Source organism: Panicum hallii, chromosome 3, assembly GCF_002211085.1.
Source record: "Panicum hallii strain FIL2 chromosome 3, PHallii_v3.1, whole genome shotgun sequence".
Taxonomy (NCBI): Eukaryota; Viridiplantae; Streptophyta; class Magnoliopsida; order Poales; family Poaceae; genus Panicum; species Panicum hallii.
The window spans coordinates 7,790,355-7,811,843 of record NC_038044.1 but is presented as its reverse complement, the minus strand read 5'-3'; the positions used below and the strand labels follow the sequence as shown (position 1 = coordinate 7,811,843).

The window sequence follows — 21,489 nt, the reverse complement described above, 5'->3', positions numbered from 1 at the left end:
TGAGCAAAGGCGGCGGAGATGCGGTGCCCGAGGGCCCGGCTTCGTCGGAAGAGCGCGTCGAGGGTGGCTGCGGGTCCGCGTCGCCGGTGGTGGCCAATCCGGTAGCAGGTGGCGGTGGTTCCGATGGAGGAGCCGCGGTCCGAGCCGGGCACGGCCCCCATCCATGGAGGGGACAGTAGCGGAGTGGGCGGAGCGGTTGCGGCGTCTCCGAAGCCCGCAACTGCTCGGCCACCCGCTCAGGCGACGGTGAAGGCGGGCAAGCCCACCCATCCCCACGGGTCGGCGGAGGCCGGTGCTGTGGCGCCGGCGCAGGTGGTGTAGGGCCCGGGTCCGCCACCGCCTGTGGAGAAGCCGCCGGTGGTGCGGCGCTAGGGCCCGCACCCGGGTCACCGCCTGTCCGCCGGAGTTGCTCTGGGTCAAGGGTGACCCGAGCATCACTTCGTCGAAGCCTGTGGGCAAGACGACGACGGCGGGCAGTGCGAGCGCGTAGCAGGCGACGGCCGGGGTTTTCAACACCACGCCGGTGATGATGGCCGTCGCTCATGAAGCGAAGGATGAATGTGAGAAGAACAAGGGAGAGTTCTCTGTACATCATGACTTACAGATTAAACTCTCTTCTTTTCTTGTGGCTCCGTGGAGAACAAGTGCTGATGACGTGTTTAGAACTAAAATTACAGTAGTAATTTTGAGGCAAGAAGTCCATCTTTATTCATTGATCATTGTTATTTATACATGTATGAAGGGGTGGAGGGGTGGAGGAGATGTCTGTTCAATGAAGATCGCGACCATTGATTAGGCAACCGCCGTAATCAACGTCTGTGATTCTCTCCTATTCTACTCCTAATGATCAACTGATCATATACTGTAACAGTTTCTTCAATGAAATAGAGGAAACCTTCTCTCTAGAAAAAGTCCACCATGCGCTCCATGGTGTGGCACCGGCGGTAGCCGCCGGCCATGGCGACGTCGCAGACGTGGCACTTGACGCGCCCTTGAGCTTGCCGCCGCACGGCGAGAACACCACATGCCCCACGTCGCAATGCACGGTCGGGTGCCGCCATTGATGCATAGTATGGAACCATCATAACGTAGTTATGTGATGTACCAAATATTCTAAGTACAATATCTTTTCTTAATACCCTAATAATGTGTCTACAAATCTTATTTGACTGAATATCTGACCAATTAAACAAGCCGAGTACTTAATTGAATATGTAATCATAGGCTGAGCACATATTGCCATTCAGCCTACAACAATATTTATCTGGCACCACTGACCAGCAGGTCACCTCGTCAGCTGATCAGTCTTCCAATGGCTCCAGCACATGAATGCCACCATCGCTCATGCCGACTGTGATCAGGTTAGGATTCCAGGGATTCGCAGCAACATCCATGGGATACACGATTCCACCACCGCTGGATATAAGATGCAACCAGAGGGCAGCAGTAACATAAGATGTTGGTCACCAGAATTAAGATTTTTATTGCCCTAGACTCGAACAGAAACTGTTTGAAACTACACATACCTAGGTACTGAAGAAGGTATGTAGGCAGAAGGGGCAATCCTGCATTCTAACCTAAGAGATTCCGCATCGAATATTCCAATTGCTCCATCACGGAATCCAGCATAGACCATGAAACCATCAGATGAGTATACTGCACTTGAAATTGGACAAGGGAGTGCATGTCTTGGGGACCACTGCATTATCAAGTAATGTGACTAAGCATCATTGCGATGATCTCAATACGTACATTTTTAGGATTAGGATGATCATAAATATTTATTCCTAACACTTCTAACACAATAACGTAATACGGTATGTTACCAGTCAACGCAAGATTGCATATATGCTAATAATAAGTAATAAATGCAAACATGTTATAAATTTTTCATGAATAACTAACCGAGTGTAGGCATTCAAGCTTCCCATCATAGATTGCCAACTGGCTCTCATGAACTACTAAAAGATGTGTTTGATCATAGTGAAACTGCACCATTGTATCACCAACTAAAGCAGAACCATTAGATGGAGGTCCGATGTATCTTGATTTCTTGTTCTCCCAATCGTCAGTGCTCCAAACACATAGCTGCAAAATTTCATATATTACAAAAAATAACTATTCAGAAACAAGTATAGTTTTAATTCTCACGTCTAAATTTCATATTGAAAAAAATACTTGTCCTTGCAATCAAGATTCCATTTTTAAATTTCTTTGGACAAAAGGATGGCCTAAAATTGTACTGATGCAAAATAAGGAGGTTGAGGCTATGCTCACATGCACAAAGCTTACATTTAACTCAGCCTTCATTTTAATAAACAACCCAAAATAATACTTGGTAACATTAGAATTCACACCTGAGCATCAGCGCCTGAAGATACAAGCACATTCATCGATCGCGAGAATGTCAGTCCAGTTACCTTTTTCTGATGGCCCATAAGCACCCTTTGGACCTACACAATTCAATCATAATATGTCAATATTTGGCATGTTGATGTTAAATATAAATAAACCTAAGGAATATGGTGTAAGGCAAGAATACGGTGTATTTGATGTTCTGTAGCAAAGGACACACGATCAACTAGTAATTAAGTAAAAGCAAGAGGAGGTATGTAGTCTGAAATGACAGCGAGGTATTTCATGAGAGGTACACGGAACTTCCTATGAGTATCATAATACATTGAAAGTGACAGTTTTAATTTGCCCAAGGTGTCACCTATACCCCTTAATGATAGCCAATTCATTTAGGTCATGCAAAGCAGGGGACAACAGAGACTAACCGTTAATACTCACCCAATTAGTGCGGAAATTATATATTTGAACTGAAGAGTCCTCCATCCCAATAGCAATGATGTTATTGTCTTGTGGGTAGAATGCGAGGAAAGTTGATGCAGGTGGAGGTGCCATGAAAGTAGTCAAGACCTGTGAGAGATTCACAAAATTAGTAAACTCAATGGAAGGCCATGACATAATCATGAAATAAAAATTATTTTACGGAAGTTGTCATACTGTGAGAGCTAAATCATGAAAGTACCTTGAATGTCATCGCGTTGAACAGCGAGACTTTGCCACCAGATGCAGAAATTATATAGCGCACATCTTTTGATAGGGCAATGCAGGCAGCTGCCACTCCAGTGTTGGCTTCAGTTCTGTCGTTTGTCATTAGAATGCCTTGTCTCGGTTGCCACAGTAGAGGTGGAACAGATGTGGTGGGCTAACAAAAAGTTGTGACAGCTTTTAGAAAACAACTAAAAAGAACTACAATGTCAAAATAAAAATAATTCAGTTCTCCCATGCATCTAACCCTGCCACGAGGATTTTTTTCACTGGGCCCCCATTTCCACTTCTTAAGAATAGCATTGGAGCTGAGAGTGAAAAAATATTTCCCCTTATTTGCATACAGAAGACGGAGAACCTATGAAGGAGAAAAGAAATAAAAACAGTACTTTATCAGAATTTTGTACTATACTGCTATGAATCTGACCATAATCTCTTTAATACTGCAGCACAAAATGAGTATCACATCAAAAGACAATATGAACAAGAAGGACAAATATAAACATTTGTGAAGTAAACACGTGCAAACATCAATTGATATCGTGACCTTCCCTGGCTTAAATAGAATATGAGCTCATATGTTTCAGGTTGATGTTGCATGCTAAATATTTATAAGTTACAACTCAACAAGGGCATATTAATACCGAAAAGATTAGATGCAAAAATTGGTGAACATACTTTGGTGGAAGATGCTTCTGGATCTGGTGGAATACACAGTGCTCGAATATGTCCAGAGTCAACGATGTCCGCCGACTTCCAGGCCTTCAGTACGAAGTCAGGGGCTCTGCTAACATCCATACGTGCCTACATTTTGTTCGTTATAGTTAGCACGTGAACATATTAAGCAGCAAATAAACAAAGAAAAAGATCGTGGAAGAGTAGCAGGCCACTCATGTGTGTCATGAGCTTTCTGCAATAGAACTACAGTACACACTATCCAAATAGAACAAGAGCGTGCACAATGGTATGGCTCGTTTCATCAATTGTAAGCAAAAGTGGGGTTATTTTCCTTCAAATTTTTACGGTCCTTGAGGAGCTATCACACTTTTTTTTCTATTTGGAGGTGCTGAAAAACTTAATCAAGCTCTTATAGTAAAAAACTGCAATTAATGAAGGGCAGCTAATAAGTTATTTGCTTTCCCCACTAGGCTGTCTAAAAAATCCTACAATAGTTGCATTATTTGTCGTACAGGTGGAGTACAATAGAAGGGAAGAAGGAATGAAGTCAATTCTAGAATATTAGGGTAGCTAGACTTAACTTGCAGGTAGGAGCCAATGACAGAACAGCCGAGAGATTAGGAGTAGCTAGATTTGACTCGTAGTTTACCCTACAAATTAATCCGATGGAAATTTATTGAGCCCATCAGGGCAGCTCCAGTGTGTGTTTTTGAGGGTGCTAGAAAGAGAGAAAACGATGTAGAGGGTGCAATACACTGGAGAGAATCTTGTATGGGATGTTATCCTGGCACCTGGTGCCTAATTTTGCACCTGGTTCCTAGAATAAAAAATGTTTGGTGCCTCTGCATTTATTGGCCTGCTGCACCTCGGTTTAGACACTGCATGGAGCTGCACGTAGGGATGGTGGGAGAGAACGGAGTTTTTTTAACTTCCCTACCTGCTACCATGGGTCCCACTAGAATTGCTATACGCTGGAGCAAAATTTACCAAGCTAGCACCTTCTGTGTGCGTCCTATATTAGCACTACCAATGATGCTATACATTGTGGATGCCCTCACAAGGCAGGAGAGAAGAATCAATAAGAGAAGCAATAATTACTTAAATGGAGCCATCAGCTTTTGAAAATATAAAATTGCTCACTTAATCAATGTGCATGCATGATCAGTTCGTACCTCTTGGTAGGTTGATGAGAGCATTTCTTCTTCCTGCTCCCGTGTTGTTCTAAGATTGGGACATTTGGGATGGACGGCGGCCGTGCGCTCCAACGCATCCTCCACATCCTCCACGTCCAAAATACGGGCATCTTCACAGTTCACTGTCACGGTGACACTCTGGAGCGATGTTCTTCCAAGGCTCTCGAAGCCAAGCAACCTGCCAAAACTAAGCAGGGCCGCATCTTTTAAGAACCGCACCCTGACTTTAAACTCAAGGGATTCAAGACTTGGCATGATAGCAGATGCTACACTGCCGTTGCTGACGCAATCGCGCAGATCAAACCAGAAAGGTGCACCACCGATCTTCAAGATTCTCAACTTTCGAAAGTAGTAGCCAACACCTTGAGCCGTGCAAGGAATCTTTATATTAACTAATTTGGTTTTATCACACAATATCAGTGTGAGGCTACGGAGCTCTGGCAACCTCGCAAGGGTTTCCATGTCCTGCCCTTTAACAGCTTGCACTCGCACACGCAGATAGGAGAGGTTTGGAGCAAGCGATGAATTTATCCACTTAGGCAGTCCAGAGAACACGAGGCAGTTCAAATCAAGGAATTGGAGATGACGACAGGTGATGAATCCTTCATGACTCGTCATGCTCTTAACAACATATCGCCATGACATCTCAATGTGCATCATCCGGATATTGTGCAGATTGCCTAGGGACTCCAGCAAAGCTCTCGCCATGCTCTCATCCCTGACATGAATTCGAGTCCAGAGCACCCTCAGTTCCCTCAGCATGCCCAGCTCCTTCACAAACTGCATTGTTCTAGCATCATCATAATCATCATCAGCAGGCCATCTCACCAGCTCTTGCAACGAGGTCAGTTTACCTATCAAACCATCCGGAATCCTTGTTTCCGGACCAACACGTAGGCAAACCAGTTGCGTCAGCAGTCCCACCTCCTCGGGCAGCTCATATGTGTAGAATTCCGCTAAATCCAGTGTCTGCAGAAACTTGAGATATCTCACTCCCCTGGGCAGTTCGACATTATTACTATATGTAAATGGAAATGATGCCTGTGGATATGACAATGCTAGCCGGAGGTACCTGAGGTGAAGTAAACTCCCAAGATGATCTAGCATACCTCCGTTTACCTTTTCTCCTAAGTCAATATCTAATACACGTAAAACTGGAGTGTATGGGCGTGATGACGGACTAAAATTGCTCTCACTGGCAATAAAGGATCTGACTTTATCCACAGCAATATTAGCTAGCAGTTGATCACCTCTGCTTTCTTTGATACGCTGCAGGGCTAACCTGCGAGCAACTAATCTTCCTGAAAGTTTCTGCCGCTCATCATTGCCATCCAGTACCGTGACAAAATTTTCTTGGCTCGATAATGAACGGACCAAATCAAAAACCATATCATGAACACGGCAAGAATCTACATACCCTAAAAATCTCTCTACTGGCTGGATCATGCTTCTGTTTATCAACTCATTGAAGTACCTCTCACCAAGCTCAAATAGTCTGATGCCTTCTGCTTGTTCCTCATGGACGAAACCTTCAGCTACCCACATCCATATCAAACTATTTTTACTTATCACTTGATCTTCTGAAAATATGCTTAGGTACAGTAAGCAAGGCTTTAGATGTGAAGGCAGATCATAATAGCTGAAAGACAATATCTTTCTAGTATTATCTACATCATCATTGCCTCCCTGCCCAAAACCAATAGAGTTGTAGACCTCAGACCAGTCCTCCCATGGTTTGCTGGCTAACAAACTGGCTATTGTAATGATAGCTAATGGCACACCATCACATTTCTTCAAAATTTTGTCACATGCCTCAGCCGATGGACTATCAAAGTACTTCCCTTTACCATCAGCTATTCTTGCATACAATAACTTTTTAGAGTTGTCACAAGAAAGTGGTTGTATTTGGTACTCTTCATCTGCCTGTGCAGCCACTTCATTAATACGAGTTGTTACGACTACTCTACTTCCACAATGACCGTGTTGCAGAGCACATCTGATTAGTTTCCATGATTCCTTATCCCATATGTCGTCAATAACAATGAAACACCTATACATTCACATGATAGCAAAAGAGCCGTGGGATGATTCAAATTAAGTATAGAAAACCATATGAAAATGGATATGCCAACCATAAGAACAGATAAATGGGCGTTGTCAGCCATAGAAAAAGAGAAGATGCTTCGTTCCTATATGAATCACAAAGAAGTATGGAGGAAGAAAAACTAGCAAGAAGAAAAACACGAAGCACCCTAATAAGTTTGGTATAAATTTATTAGCGACAGCAAAGCATAGCACTTGTGGTTCGATGCCTCATGAACCATTGTAGTAATTATCTTTTTTATTTTAAATAAAAGTGCAACAAAAATGGCAGACAATATCAATTTATATTTGAAAACAGATTTGTATTTTACACAACCACTTGTATTTTCTTGTTGAAAATACAAAGTTACTTCATCAGCGACCATTTAAATCAACTGCATCATCAATTAATAAGGGCTAACATAGTAATTTCTAGACATGAGATGGCACGTGCTAGCCCCTTTCGGACTTGGTTTAATAAAATAAAGAAAGAATATATATGCGACTACAAAAAACAGAAGTCACTAGATATTAAAAACATTGGTCGGTGATATGATTATAGTAGTCGTACCTCTTTTCCTTGATGAATTCCTCAAGTTCTTCCATGAGCTGCTTTTCATCCAGCACCATCAAATCTGAATTGGCATACTTTTCCCTGTCAAGATCAATAAGAATGTCTCTAAGGACTTTCTTCACGTCAGGGTTCCGACCCACTGGAACAAAAGCACTACGCTCAAAATGCAGTTTAAGCTGGTCGTAGACAGCTTTGGCAAGAGTGGTCTTGCCCAGCCCTCCGAATCCAACGACCGAGACGACCTTCATCGCCTTCTTACGGGGCATATCAACATCACCCCCTAGGGACAGCATGTTTATGAGTTCATCCCTTGGCCCCTCGATACCAACAAGCTCCGTTGCCCTTTTGAACAGATTCAGAATTCGAGGATCGATGGTCGTCGCAGCTGCAGGCTTGGCGACAATGCTGTCGACGGTGAACCTACAACGCCTTGCTGCCACCTCGTCAAGCTTCTCGTAGATCTCCTGGATCAGGCAAGAGATCTTTCGGCGAGCCTTGCTCTTCTTGAACAGACCGCCCACCTTCTTCCGGAGGCGCCTGAGCATGTGTGGGTCGGCAGGCTCATCGACGCGCACCAGGAAGTTGTCGACGATGTCCTCCATGTCGTAGGATGCCTCCCTGACATCGCGCACCCAGAGCCTGACAAGCTCGTCGAGCTGCTCCGGTGGCACGTCGCCGATCCTGCGGAGGACGGCGTGCACGGCCTCGAGCTCCTGCGAGAGGGACTGGATCTTCTTCCTCACGCCCTTCTGCAGGCCGTACTCCTCCTTGAGCAGCTCGCCGAGCTTGGGAAGCAGGCTTCCCATCGCCCCCATCACCAGCTCCATGCTGCAAGCAACAAGCTCAGCAGGTGGCTCCTGCGCACAGCAGCTTGGTAAGTGTGTGGAAGATCCTATCTGTGTTGGTACTTGGTAGCACTGTGAGCAGCTAGCATGTACTTGACAGTGAGGAAAGCTCACCTAATTCTGCCACCAGCTCTTGGCCGGGGGATCCACAGTGAGTCAGTGAGGAAAGTGCTCCTGGCGTCTCCGTCCAGATCCAGCTGGTAGGGGAGGGAAGGGGTCGGTCTCTGACTCGGGGTGTTCCATGTGAACACGGAGTGGACAGCCCGTTAATCCATTTGCAGTTGATTTATCTACTCTGGAGGTGGCATCCTCGAGACCTCGACTCTATCGCAGATTCCTTGTGCTTCCCACGTGACAGTGACAGAGTTCAACGGCATCCTCGTTTGAAAGCATTGGTCTGGAGAAGTTGGGATGAAATCATAGATTTTTTTTTGGACACGGCTCATGAAATCAAAGAATTGGATGATCACGGCCCAAGTCGGCCCATCAGCAGCTGAGAGTTCAACGGCCCAGCAGCGGCAATGGCGCTGCGCATCTAGTGGTGCGGCAACGGCGCCGCCGCGGCCGGGACGGGCGGCTTGGGGCACTGGTAGCGCTTGGCGAAGAGCCCGAACGTGTCGATCTGCCTGATGAAGTTGACCATGCTGGCCCAGCCGCCGAGCCCGAAGCCGACCACCAGCACCCACACCACGATGAACACGTTGACCACGAACATCCCCGTCCAGCTCGGCAGGAAGAACGGTGGCTTCTCCGCAGCATTCTGTTGCATTTTCCATGAGAGAAAAAAACGTCAGAAAGCATCGAAAAGCTAGCGGAATATACACATACTAGTAGTCTAGTAGTACGCAGCTGTGCAGGATAAGATGAGCATCGCGCGTGTTCCTAGTACTATCTTTTTTTCGGAAATAAAGCTGGGGAAAAGGAGGGCCGGGAAAGGAACCCTCCAGCCACGTCAACCCGACGCTGCCTGGCGCGCGCGTCCAGAACGCGCCACCGCCGCGACGTCGACCACCGGCGCACGGCGCGCCAGGGTCTCCCATGACAGCATGCCACCGAACATCAGCACCGCATCGGCGCAACGTCAGACACGTCGACGGTCGCTTTCCACAGACCCATCACCGCCGTCCCGTACCCGCGCGCAAGTCGCGGCGCGGCGGGCGCGCCGTGCATTCCCCACCTCGCTCACGGCTCACCCGCCGGGGGGCCGGGACCAGCCCGCCAGCCACCGGAACCTGGCACGAGGAAGCCACCGGCAGGCCGATCGATCTGCCATGGCCGCTGGCGCTTGCCAAAGCGACGGGCAGACACGCGGATCCGGGACGGGGGGGGGGGGGATCCCGATCACCCGATCCGTCGTCCATATCGCTGTCGGGCGCCGCGGGGCGGGGCCGGCTTCGAATTAATGTGGCTGTTGGCCGGATTCAATGATTGGGGATTTGCCCATGTAGGCGGCGGGGCCCGGCGCTCTGTGCATCTAACATGAACTGGGAAGCTGCTGCCTGTGCTGTGCACGAATCTCCACTGTCTATTCCATGGCCTGTGCCGCGTGTGCTCCCAGTCCCGGAACTGTTCGTGACAGGGCCACGGCTGCTGCGGCCACTGCTCTGGACAACGGGATGAACGGATCGGGTCACCACCCCTGCCCGTACTCGCACCAGTTGGCAATCGCACGGCCAAGCCAGATGCTGTTCGGGCATCAAAGCCATTTTTCTGGTACTCGAAGCACGGGCACCAAAAACATGGCATGGAAGAACTGGGGGAGGATCGGAGCCGGAGGAGGAAGTGGGGAGCTTACCATGCGCGCGGAGGCGGAGTTGATGGGCCCGAAGCTGATGTAGACGGTGAAGCTGACGAGGAGAGCGCCGACGGCGGAGTTGATGGGCCCGAAGAAAGGGAAGATGATGGCGAGGAACCAGATGGGCACCACGATGGGGAGCCGCGCCAGCGCGCGCTTGAAGATGCTCTTGGTGTCGTGCATCCCGATCACCTTCTCCCACACGAAGTAGAGAGGCGTGCACGCGAACCCGAACGTGATGAACTGGTGGATCAGCATCAGGATCACCGCCGCGTCGCGCCACCAGTTCTTGGGCAGCAGCGAGAAGGCGTTCGAGTGGTTCAGAAGCTCGTCGCCGAACGCCCAGTACATGGCCGACGCCGACGGCAGCGTCAGCGTGAACACGTACAGCGTCGCCAGCAGGTAGATGTACTTGAACTTGGCCGGCTTCCACATGGCGTGCATGATCTCGCTGCACAGAAAACCAACAATTATACTTTATTAATAGTTTTCATTTCATCATCTAGCAAAAGTTCAGAAATAAAGTACATATATAGAAAAAAAATATACAGGAAATTAATGGACTAAACGGCCTCGCACATGCGAGTCAATGATGCCGAGACTTTAGTTGATCAAATGATACGCGACGACGGCAAAAGGAAATCATGCTAGTGCTTCTCCCAGTCACGCACCGGCACGGCAGGATACTTGATCTCGGCGGCAGGAGGAATCTTGCAAGCTCTCGCCAACACATGCATGCCGCGCCTCCCAGTCAAATGATGGAGGACCCGGCAAGTGCGGCCAAAAAAGGCCGTTACCAGTAAACTAATCGCCTGCTCAACACTCAGCTCCAGCTTAGAAGATCTCGTGATGCACGCCACTAATCGTCAGATCACTCTCACAGTCTCCGGTGCAGTAAGTGTCTAACTGGCCGGGCTCTGAAGAAATTGCTCGGATCCAGCAATGGTGAGGGGCACTGTCAATCTTTTAGGATGGATTACCCAAAGTGGGCGTGCGTCTCCATTGCTCCACTAAGCAAGGCTTTCCATTGCTAAGCTTAAACACCAAAAGTCCCAATCCATGGATGGTTGCAAGCTTATCATCATCATATCGCTCTCTGCATGAGGTCAACTAGCTATAGATAGGAACGAATTGCACCTGCAACGCATGATGTGAACTCTGCACTAGACAAATTCAACGAAGCATGGTTTCTTTCCCCATTTCCCCCCACTAGAACAAGCAGTCAGCAAGCACCCACATGCCGGAGCTGGAGATAGAAAATTCCCAGATCTCCGACCCAACGGCGCCCACTAGAGACCAAGGCGTTTGAACACCGCACTAGAGCGCCGCTGCTGCTAATTATTCCTCGCATGGCCTCTAATCATGCCACAGCCATCAATAACAATAATCCAGGCAATAAAATCATATATACCGTGTATATATATTCAAATAACAAAAAACGACACACACTAACATGCAATTCAAGCAAACCAGCCCAAACCAATGACCAGCCCACTTCTCCCTCCCCACCCCGCTCCTGGCCCAGTAACGAAGTGGCCCAATCACCTGCCCTTGCTGCTCACTAAATCACCGAATCAGGATTCATCGAGCCTGTGCTCGTGGCACAGACACAGTAAACGAACAGAGATAGAAATAGCTATCATCTGACAAACTGATAAAGAATTCGGTTTATCTAACCTCATTTCCCTTACTAATTTAATTAGCTAACATGCCCTAAATATCTCTATACCTGACGAGTTTGTAGGATAAAAGTTATGAATTTCATTTTGATTACATGCACACTAGCAGCCGTCTCAAAAAATGATAAAGCTGTGCAACAGAGAATAAGCAAAAGAAAGAGAGATTGACTACCACCAATTTCTAAAATAAATTCTCAAAGATAAATAAATATTTAATTAATTATAGAGTGCTAAGGATATACAAATAAAATACTATGCAAATAAATATTTAATTAATTATAGAGTGCTAAGGATATACAGATAAAATACTATGCAAACTGATGAAACCTTGGAGAGAAGGTACTAAATATAGACAAGACGTTTATCAAACATAAGCACTCTTTTATTGTTTGTTCCTTTTTGCATTATCAGCTCACGGGCCCTACGGGCGCGCCAAAGACGCGCCAGATTTCTAGTTGTAATTTAATTTTGCTAATTGGATTCCTATTTCAACATATTACTATTTTGTATTTGTGAATAGAACTCTTAAAACTTAGTGATTTATTGTGCTTCATGTTCAACAATTTCAGATGAAATTTATGAGTCTATGATTAATTGCACAATTCTATGTTATATCTTTGTATATATTATAGAATTAGTACTATGTGATGCCAAAAAATTAAGATTTATACTGTCAAAAAAATTTGTCCTTTAAAATTTTGAATACCTATTCTCCAGAACCTGAGCCCGACCCTGGTCAGCGGCTGGCGCACCACGTCCAGCAGGAACAGGCACTACCTGTCGGCCCTGGTGGTGGCGCCGCCATGATCGCCGTCAAGGCACACGAAGTTGATCAGCCGTCCTTGAGGCGGACGCTGGACATCTCGCCGGTCCTGACCTTGGTGGAGCACGGCCAGCCGTGGACGCCGGTGAAGTGATCCAGGAGCGCCTCCGTCGGGCCGATGAAGCTGCAGGCGTCGCGGGGCACCGGCAGGGCGCGTGCAGGCACAACTGCCGGTGGGCCTGCTGCTCGTAGTAGGCCGGCCTGGCCGCGCAGCCGTAGGCCGCGTTCGGGCACGCGACGCGGGCGGACTCCACCGGGCGCTCCATGGCGTGGCACAGGCGGTAGATGCCGGTGGCGACGCCACACACATGGTGGCACTTGCCCGTGGCCTTGAGCTTGTCGCGGCGAGCACACGACGTGGCCCACTTCACACTGCGTGCATTTGTCATCAGCATTGACCAAAGTAAGTCATCCATGAGTGAAGCCAGTAATAATGTAATATACATGCGTATGGTCAGATACAACTGAGACTGTTATTAACGTGTAAAGCATTCAAACAGTTTTTTATGGAGATGCATGGCTTAACACAGAAATGATACATTACTGTCAAAATCAACTTTGACCATGAAAACAAACAGAAAGATAAGAGCTGGGGACTCACTCTAACACTTTATTTTTTAGGTATGGTAATGTAGTTGGGGATACCTTGAGGTGAGAAAAAGATTTCAGTTGAGGATTGAACCTGAACTCCGAGAACTTCAATTCCACTTTGGGGGTGAAAAATATTTCACCTGAGGATTGAACCAACACTACTATTAATTACACTTTGGGGTTGTAAAAGGATCAGAAGAATTTGTCTCTTTAAATTAGAGAAGTCCTACTCGAGTCATCAGTTCTATGTAATTTTCTAGACCATTAGGTAGTTTATCCATCTACATGCTGGCGTTTTCTTATAATGGAGAATGCAATAACACAACAGACTACAGAGCGAACACACAAAAAAGGGGAGCAGAATCTTGAGGTTGTGGTCGTGCACAGTACCTGGAAGATGGGGGGCTTCAATGGGAGGAAGCAGACGCCGCAGTCGAGGGCGTCGGCGTCCTCCACCGACGACGACGGCGCCATGGCCAAACCGGATGAAGCGACCTCCGATCCTCCTCCGTTGAGGGGAGCTGACCGCTTCCGCTTTGGCTCGCGTCCTCCGGCCGGCATCCTGCGATCCGGTGGCCGTCGCAGCTCACCCGGCCTTCTCCCCCGCTGTGATTTGTGCGGCTCACCCTCACCTCCAATTTATAGATCCGCCGGACTTCATTCTCACATTGATTTGCACGCGTCCCCAAGCGGAGAACGGGAGCCAAGGAGGCAGCTTTGGCCCATCTTGGAACTGCATGCCCACACCCGGCTTGGATTGGGACTGTCGTTTCAAGTCCAGGAAAGACTTTGTTGAATCATTTTCTTTTATTTTACAATGGGTTGCTCATTTTGCGACGCATCCGTTCATCTTATTCTGGGAACAAAGGTTGTAGAAAAGAGGGAATTTGGGTGCCAGTTCTCTCCAGAGTTCACGATAATATTAGAGATAGCTAGCTCATGGTATTGGTCGTCTTTAGTATTGCCTCTAGATGACATGGCATGGGTTTCAAGATGTAGTGGATTTTGTTATTGAACTTGTTCTAAGAAAAAAAAGAACAGGAGTATACGAGAACTTCAAAGGTCCACATATTTCACTCCCTCCATTTTGTAATATATTTGACACTTTTGATTATATCAGACGATATACCATGGATGTTATGCAAAATATACTAAATTACCATTCAGTTCACAATATGAAGATGTGTTCAATAATAAAGATGCTGTAACTTGTACTGCTCTTTTCATCCGTAGAGCAACTCATCAATTGATAGCACAAAAAGAATAGCCCTCGGCATCTTTGCTTCTGGTTGATGGGTTACTATTACCATGTCAAGGCTGTTAAGAATTAGAATAACCAGCATGTTATGTTTCGTGGGTTGTGTCAGTCATCTCTGCATGATATTGTTCCCCATGCACTTCAAACTGATCTCCAGGTTCTCTAGCCCTGTCTCCTGTCGTTAAATCACTAGCATAAATCTCATAAAGTTGGTCATAGTTCACAGAAGACTTCATATACAAAGCAGCTGCCATCATTCCAAAGTAGGAATGTAAACAAAACTGCTAGAGAACCAACCAAAACATGCTACGCTTTGTCACTGCCATTTGACTTGACCTACGATCAGGTCTTACACGCATACATGCACAATCAGCAACGAAATTGGAGGTGATTAGTAACAGAGCCAAATAACTCCTAATTGATTACCAACACTGAATAGGATTTAAGCTACATGGACCAACTGATGACAATTTGGCCACCGACCTCGATCGTGTTGCCTCCTGCAAGAACAGACTTTGGCACCACAAACTGGAAGCACTCATCAGGGTTGGGCAGTCCATTGGAGAGATCCGTGCATTCTACTTCCAACGTGGATACCTGGTAATGTTTGATTAACTTATGACCACCTTGTGGCGGCTCTTGATGTACACATGACGTGAGTAACTGAGCTCGCATTGTATTTCCTTTAAGGGTGACGGTCCACAACCACGGCCGGTTTCATCATGGTGAGGATGGATGCAGAGGACAGTGATGATGCATCCAAGCTGTTGCCTCACCGCATTCAACAGGAACAGATACAGGCCGCCATGGATGGTCCCTTGCTTGCTGTCAGCAGTGGCACAGTCAGCGAGGAGAAAATTGAAACCATCATGGAGTTGGGGCTTGAATTCGTAATCATCGTCATCCTTGTAGTTCATGGTGGCAGCCTTGACCTTGGTGGTGCATGGCCAGCCATGTGCCTCGTTGAAGTGGTCCAGGGGCGCCGCCGTTGAGCCAACAAAGCCACATGTCTCGCTGGGGCAGTGGCACGGCCGGTGCGGGCACGTCTGGCAATGGAAATGCTGGTCATAATAGGTAGTTCTGGCGGTGCAGCCATGGATGGCATTCGGGCACGGGAAGCGGATGGACTCCACAATGTGCTCCATGGCGTGGCACCGGCTGTAGCCTCCAGTGTTGATGCCACACACACGACACTAGCCGGTGGCCTTGAGCGTGTCACGGCATGCCGAACAGATGACATGCCCCACGTTGCACTGCATGCAGAGGAATATGTAATCGGTATGTTTGTTCAGATAAATTGTACATGAATGATCAATAATATACTCTCGTGTGTTTGGACTTCGGACACAAAACCAGGTAATAGAGACTGAAGTTGTTTAAAATATTTGAAGGCAAATTCAATTTCTGTGCCAAAAATATTTTTTATTTCTGTAATCTTCTTTAAACAAGCTACTAAGCTACGCTTGAAATGTCTTGAAATAGATACAAAGTGGATGAAAATTGCTTGAAATAGATATGGACTGGATGGAAAATTCCAATACCATATGCTGCTACTATTCTAGGCATTTGTTTCTGGTAATTGCTCCATAGGAGAGAAAAGTAACATATATGTATTGTCGTCAGACTTTAATTCTACAAAATTCACTCTGGATCAGTTGGGTGTGTCTTGTGGTTCTCAATGTAAGATATGCTAATTCGATAATAAAATAATGTCTGCAGTCCAGTGTCAAGATGTGTCCAAAATTGCTGATCTTACAAGGAATAAGGTTATTGAGCTATGAGAGACTTTACAAATTTTAGCAGCCCATCAGCCCACGCCTCAATAGGATGATGAAGTTGGTGCTGTGGGCAGCATGGAAATTGCTTGGGTAAAAATCAGGAACCCACATTTACAAATTGTTCGATGGTTAGTGCTAGTTCAAGTTATATCCAGTGCAAAGGAAAACATTATGCTCTTGAGGGGGATGAGGAGAGCAAATGGATTCTAGGTATTTTTAGACGCTTAGACCAAATGGCCCTTAATATGCATACTGTTGATTGTTCAGGGACTAGGGAACTAGAAGCGGTGGAATGGGCAACAATATCATAACGTTAATGATATGGATGGCAGTAATTTTTTGCACACAGATACAGGCATGTGACACAGAAGGTCAGCTAAGTACCAAAGAGTTACTGACAGCAGAAACAGAGTTAGCAATAGCCTTCAAGAGTGTTATGGTTGGGTGTAGAAGGTTGTGGGGCGATCCAAATAAGGCTCTGGATTCACCCATTCAGAATCAAAATAACAGAAAAAGGGAAAGTGAGGTCGAGTGCAGGATAGGAGTGCCTTCAGAGGGTCTTCAATTGGTGGATATTGTGGTTCCGTCGGTTTCTAGCCCTGTGGGCATGGTGATTATCAAGAGAAAAAGGTTTCTAGGTCACTTGAGAGGGTGGAGCCAGAAGAGGGTCTCAAGGCTGCTGATGGTCAGGGACACTCATATTCCGTCAGAAGTTTCAATCGGGGATTCAGGTTTAGATCCTTGCCTTAGTTGTGTACAAGTCAAAACAGGATTGTGGACCAAATTGATTAAGGAGTACAAGACTCGTTCGAGGCATTGAGCCAACGACAAGGCTCAGGAACAGGTAAAGTCGGCAATTTGGAGGGCATCAAGAAGAGGTCAGGATCCATTTTCATCAACCAGAAGACTACGCTACATGTATCCAAGAGAACAAATTTGGAGTGCCACTCATCTTCAGTTCTTGTGTGTCGATGTACGGAGTACACAGAGCCAGTACAGTGCCCCTCTGCAGCTCGGAATGTTGGCTTCGGAAGATTTTGCTGCTTTTGGTACTCGGCAACTCGGATAGCAATGGGGATTGGTTGCAGGACTCGTGGATCGGATCAAAGGATGAGCTCATCCCTGGATTGAATCGATTACGGCTCTATCCGACGCATGGATCGATGAGTGCATTCGATTCCATTGGTTAGGGATCTATCCGACGAATGCGCAAGGAGTGCGCGCGTGTGTACCTGGAAGATGGGGGGCTTCAGCGGGAGGAAGCACACGCCGCGGGTCGAGGGCGTTGGTTTCCTCCACCGTCATGTCCCCGGCCACCGCAGCTCCCTCCGGCTGCATCCGTGATGGCGGCGGCGGCGGCATTGCCGGATGGGAGGATCCAGAGCCCTTGCTCGTCTTGTGGACGCCAGCGCTTGCCCGAGCTGTAGTTGCCTTCTTCCGCACCGCTACGACGAGCAGCCGCCGCGGCAACTCTCGCACTGGGAACGATTCGCCGTCGCGAAGCCTCACCATGACACCATGGCTCGTCAACGGCTCTGCTCTGTGCCTGGTGCCAAGCAGGCAAATACTTCAAAAATAAAAAGAAATTTATTGAAAAAAATAAAAACAGAAATGAACACGTAGATTTCCTAGTCAAACACACATACGTATACATTCTTTTTTTTCCATAAATGCGGCATTCGAAAACTAAACGTAATGGTTATTGTTCCTCTCTTTTATGGTCCGAAGTGCATATTCATGGCTCATTTTATTAAGGATGCTATTTTTTTCGCAGTTCACATACTACTCTTTTGTAAAGCACAACATCCATATAAACCACATTGGGTCACAAACCTGAATGCATAAATTCTATCATATATACTCGGCGGAGGGATAAAAAGAGATAACCGCCTGTATTAAGCACTTATTTTCTCAAACCAATTAATTATAAAATCATTTACCATGTTGTTAAATACAATAAAACTCCAACAATACGAATAAACTGCTATTTTTGCAACACATCAATTTTAAATTATAAAGTACAAAGAAATTGTAGCAGAACGAACAAAGGGTTATTTTTTCTCGAGGATTCCTGAGGCGGTGAACCTTTCACAACAGAGTTCATCTCTACTTTCGTTTCATCCAAGATTTGTTTGAACAAAGGAGCGCTGACGGCCGAGGAACCACGGGGAATGAAATGATACAGAAATGGAACAGAGGATTGAGGTGGGGGCGGCACCACGACGTGAATCAATGGGCCGCAGAAGCAGCTCCAACATTATAACCAAACAGCAAGGACTAACTTTTATAATGCAAATATACGCAGCAGACAGACAGATCCAAGAGGAATACGTGTAAGCCCATTGTGCTGCCTTAGTTGTGCAAAGGTCTCAAGAAAATCCAGCGTTGTTGTACACGCAACTGGGTGCATAAAATCTATAAATCTTTTTTGACTGAATATATAACAAACAAGCCGAATAGTTAACTGAATCTGTACGTAATCATAGGCCGAGCACATATACAGTGCCTGTTGGAATAATGGGCTTGGCCCATTCATTCTATTGCAATTAAAAGAATTTAAAGCCTACTATTAATGCTAGGGAATCAATGCTTAATTCCGTACCGGGAATTGAGGAGGATCTCAACCGACTTAAAAGGTGGACTTCGTGTACACCGCTTGAGAAACCGGTAAGAGGAGGACGGTGAACCACGCGCGCGCTCGCTCGCCTCGCCGAGCCGTGGCCGTGGCCGTGGCCGAGGCCGAGGCGCGGCGCGGCGCGGCCGGGCGGGCGGTGCGGTGCGGTGCGGTGAGCATTAAAACAGAGGGTTAATATCGATACTAATGACCAGACATTGAAGACTCTTTACGACGTCCAGGTTCGTTGAACCTGAGGCACATTAACTGCCATTCGTGACGTCCAGGTTCGTTGAATCTGAGGCACATTAAGGCACATTAACTGCCGCTCATCAAAGCCATTCGTGACGTCCAGGTTCGTTGAATCTGAGGCATCTCGAGCCTATATAAGCCAGCACCCTCTCCTCCCATCCTCACTCATCTCAAGCTCTCATTCAGGTACTCCTCTTCAGGAGACCTCTCCCTTCTCCCTCAGCTGCTTTCTACCATCCCCATCGCTAGCACTGCGCGCACAGGTCTAGCGAGAGCAGGGCCTCCGGAACCTCTGCTCGCTGAAGGTCCTGCACGGGACGCGGGCAATTAGGTTTTTGGGGAGCGTCTTGACGCGACTGCTCGCTCCCTGAACGACTCCTTCGTCTACGCTCGTGCGAACGACTACTTCGTCTACTTCCCGGCGTAACCGCTCGTGCGAACGACTACTTCGTCTACTTCCCGGCGTGACCGTTCGTGGGACTGCACTGCGAACATCTTCCTGCAACGACATAGTTCGGCTACTTCAAACAAGGCCAGTCGAATAGCATGTCTATTCCAGCTGGTAACGGCGCAACCGGTGTCTCCGGCACTGGTCCCGCCTTGGGGTACTTACTAAACCTACTCTAGTTTAATTCTTTGTTCATGCTTATTAGTGAGAATAACATGAACACATGCACATATATTATACACACCTTATCACTCATTTATATCATGAAATTGATATTAATATTTGGAATTAAAATATACCGAAAATTGCCTAGATATCTAACAATCCAAAAATCTAATTTTGTTAATAGGCTTTCGGTATCTAGCTTTGCTGCATCAATCAAACCACCACCATTTGATGGTTCAAATTACAAACGTTGGCAAGAGCGGCTTATACTATGGTTAACACTATCGAGAGTGATCCATGTGAAAGAGGGTAAGCCTGAACAATTCTCTCCAGAGGAAGAGAGTGCGTTCAATGAGGCTGATATCCTCTTTCGAGGCTTGATCATTAGTGTTCTCGGTGATAACCTGGTGGATTCTTATATCCGGCTGCCAACTGGCAAAGCATTGTGGGATGCTCTTGAGGCTCAATATGGAGTATCTGACGCCGGGAGTGAGTTGTATATCATGGAGCAGTTCCTTGAGTACAGGATGGTCGAAGACCGTTCTGTAGTGGAACAGGCTCATGAAATACATACTCTGGCAAAAGATCTCAAAAATTGCAGCAAAGAGTCCCCATGTGTGTTACCCAATAAGTTTGTGGCCGGAGGTATAATCTCTAAGCTGCCACCTTCTTGGAGAGACTTTGCTACTTCTCTAAAACACAAGAGACAGGAGTTCACAATAGATGGACTCATAGGGACTCTTGATGTTGAGGAGAAGGCGAGAGCAAAGGACATACGTGGAAAAGGAGTTGTTGGTGCTTCAAGTGCCAATCTTGTTCAGAAGAACAACTCCCACAAGAACAAGAAAAAGCCACCGCAGAACCAACCAAAGACTAAGAAGACAACCACTTTTAAGAAGAAGAAGAAGACGGGAGCTTGCTATGTGTGCGCTAGTACGGATCACTTTGCTGCAAAGTGTCCGAACCGCAAAGGCAACAACTCCGCCAACATGGTTATTAGCGAGCCTGGAGGAACATCGGGGTACGGTAATTTATTACCTACTGTTCTTTCAGTCTTTGGTTCACCCGATTGGTGGGTTGACACTGGTGCTAATATTCATGTTTGTGCTGATGCTTCTTTGTTTTCTTCTTACCAGACCGGCGGGACTTCGTCCTTGCTAATGGGGAACGGATCGCATGCGCGTGTTCTTGGTGTTGGTACGGTAAATCTGAAGTTTACTTCGGGGAAGACCGTGCAGCTGAAGAACGTGCAGCATGTCCCCACCATCAAGAAGAATCTAGTCAGCGGCTCTCTACTGTGTAGAGATGGTTTCAAATTAGTCTTTGAGTCCAACAAATATATCTTGTCTAAGTTTGGTACTTTTGTTGGAAAAGGTTATCAAAGCGGAGGCTTGTTCCGTCTTTCTTTGTCAGATGTTTGTAATAAAGTTGCATACAATGTTATTAACGTTGATGAAACAAATGTTTGGCATTCGAGGCTTTGTCACGTTAATTTTGGTTGTATGATGCGCTTAGCTAATTTGAGCTTAATTCCAAAGTTTACTTTTATCAAAAATTCTAAGTGCCATGTATGTGTTGAATCAAAACAAACTCGTAAGCCTCATAAGACCGCGGAGGCAAGGAGCTTGGCACCCTTAGAATTAATTCATTCTGATTT

The 21,489-nt window shown here is 46.6% G+C and overlaps 3 protein-coding genes and 1 pseudogene across 4 annotated transcripts; all 4 read right to left on the bottom strand.

The window, feature by feature from the left end:
* Nucleotides 1-683: 683 nt before the first annotated feature.
* LOC112884086 (disease resistance protein RPP13-like) lies at nt 684-8,696 on the bottom strand. 2 transcript variants are annotated; one of them, XM_025949410.1, is made up of 11 exons: nt 8,544-8,696; nt 7,582-8,441; nt 4,908-6,978; nt 3,736-3,861; nt 3,305-3,415; nt 3,035-3,214; nt 2,794-2,922; nt 2,358-2,453; nt 1,906-2,088; nt 1,527-1,699; nt 684-1,416 (listed from the first exon to the last, which is right to left on the bottom strand). In XM_025949410.1, exons 2-11 carry the CDS (start codon nt 8,409-8,411, stop codon nt 1,302-1,304), a joined length of 4,014 nt encoding a protein of 1,337 aa, XP_025805195.1. In that variant the 5' UTR covers nt 8,412-8,441; nt 8,544-8,696; the 3' UTR covers nt 684-1,301. The 2 variants fall into 2 exon arrangements, with proteins under 2 accessions (XP_025805195.1, XP_025805196.1); XM_025949411.1 differs by lacking the exon at nt 8,544-8,696 and having other exon boundaries at nt 7,582-8,537.
* Nucleotides 8,697-8,868: 172 nt separating this feature from the next.
* On the bottom strand, nt 8,869-10,794 carry LOC112884090 (auxin transporter-like protein 1). The gene is made up of 2 exons (XM_025949414.1): nt 10,225-10,794; nt 8,869-9,189 (listed from the first exon to the last, which is right to left on the bottom strand). The coding sequence occupies exons 1-2, from the start codon at nt 10,666-10,668 to the stop codon at nt 8,965-8,967; spliced, it is 669 nt and encodes a 222-aa protein (XP_025805199.1). The 5' UTR covers nt 10,669-10,794; the 3' UTR covers nt 8,869-8,964.
* Nucleotides 10,795-12,735: 1,941 nt separating this feature from the next.
* Nucleotides 12,736-13,791, bottom strand: LOC112885107. Its single transcript, XM_025950781.1, has 3 exons — nt 13,708-13,791; nt 12,892-13,196; nt 12,736-12,850 (listed from the first exon to the last, which is right to left on the bottom strand). Exons 1-3 carry the CDS (start codon nt 13,789-13,791, stop codon nt 12,736-12,738), a joined length of 504 nt encoding a protein of 167 aa, XP_025806566.1.
* Nucleotides 13,792-14,753: 962 nt separating this feature from the next.
* Nucleotides 14,754-17,885, bottom strand: LOC112884089 (annotated as a pseudogene).
* Nucleotides 17,886-21,489: the final 3,604 nt, after the last annotated feature.

Bases quoted from the DNA above. Each gene is read 5' to 3' on its own strand.
- LOC112884086 (XM_025949410.1), bottom strand. From the start codon at position 8,411: ATGGAGCTGGTGATGGGGGCGATGGGAAGCCTGCTTCCCAAGCTCGGC. The intron at 6,979-7,581 runs GTACGACTACTA...GTGAATGTATAG, and splicing joins GAATTCATCAAGGAAAAGAG to GTGTTTCATTGTTATTGACG. The intron at 1,417-1,526 runs GTATGTGTAGTT...TCTTATATCCAG, and splicing joins ATACCTTCTTCAGTACCTAG to CGGTGGTGGAATCGTGTATC.
- LOC112884090 (XM_025949414.1), bottom strand. From the start codon at position 10,668: ATGCACGCCATGTGGAAGCCGGCCAAGTTCAAGTACATCTACCTGCTG. The intron at 9,190-10,224 runs GTAAGCTCCCCA...AAAATGCAACAG, and splicing joins ACTCCGCCTCCGCGCGCATG to AATGCTGCGGAGAAGCCACC.
- LOC112885107 (XM_025950781.1), bottom strand. From the start codon at position 13,791: ATGGCGCCGTCGTCGTCGGTGGAGGACGCCGACGCCCTCGACTGCGGC. The intron at 13,197-13,707 runs GTACTGTGCACG...CGTTAATAACAG, and splicing joins TGAAGCCCCCCATCTTCCAG to TCTCAGTTGTATCTGACCAT. The intron at 12,851-12,891 runs GTGCCTGCACGC...CGACGCCTGCAG, and splicing joins CAGCAGGCCCACCGGCAGTT to CTTCATCGGCCCGACGGAGG.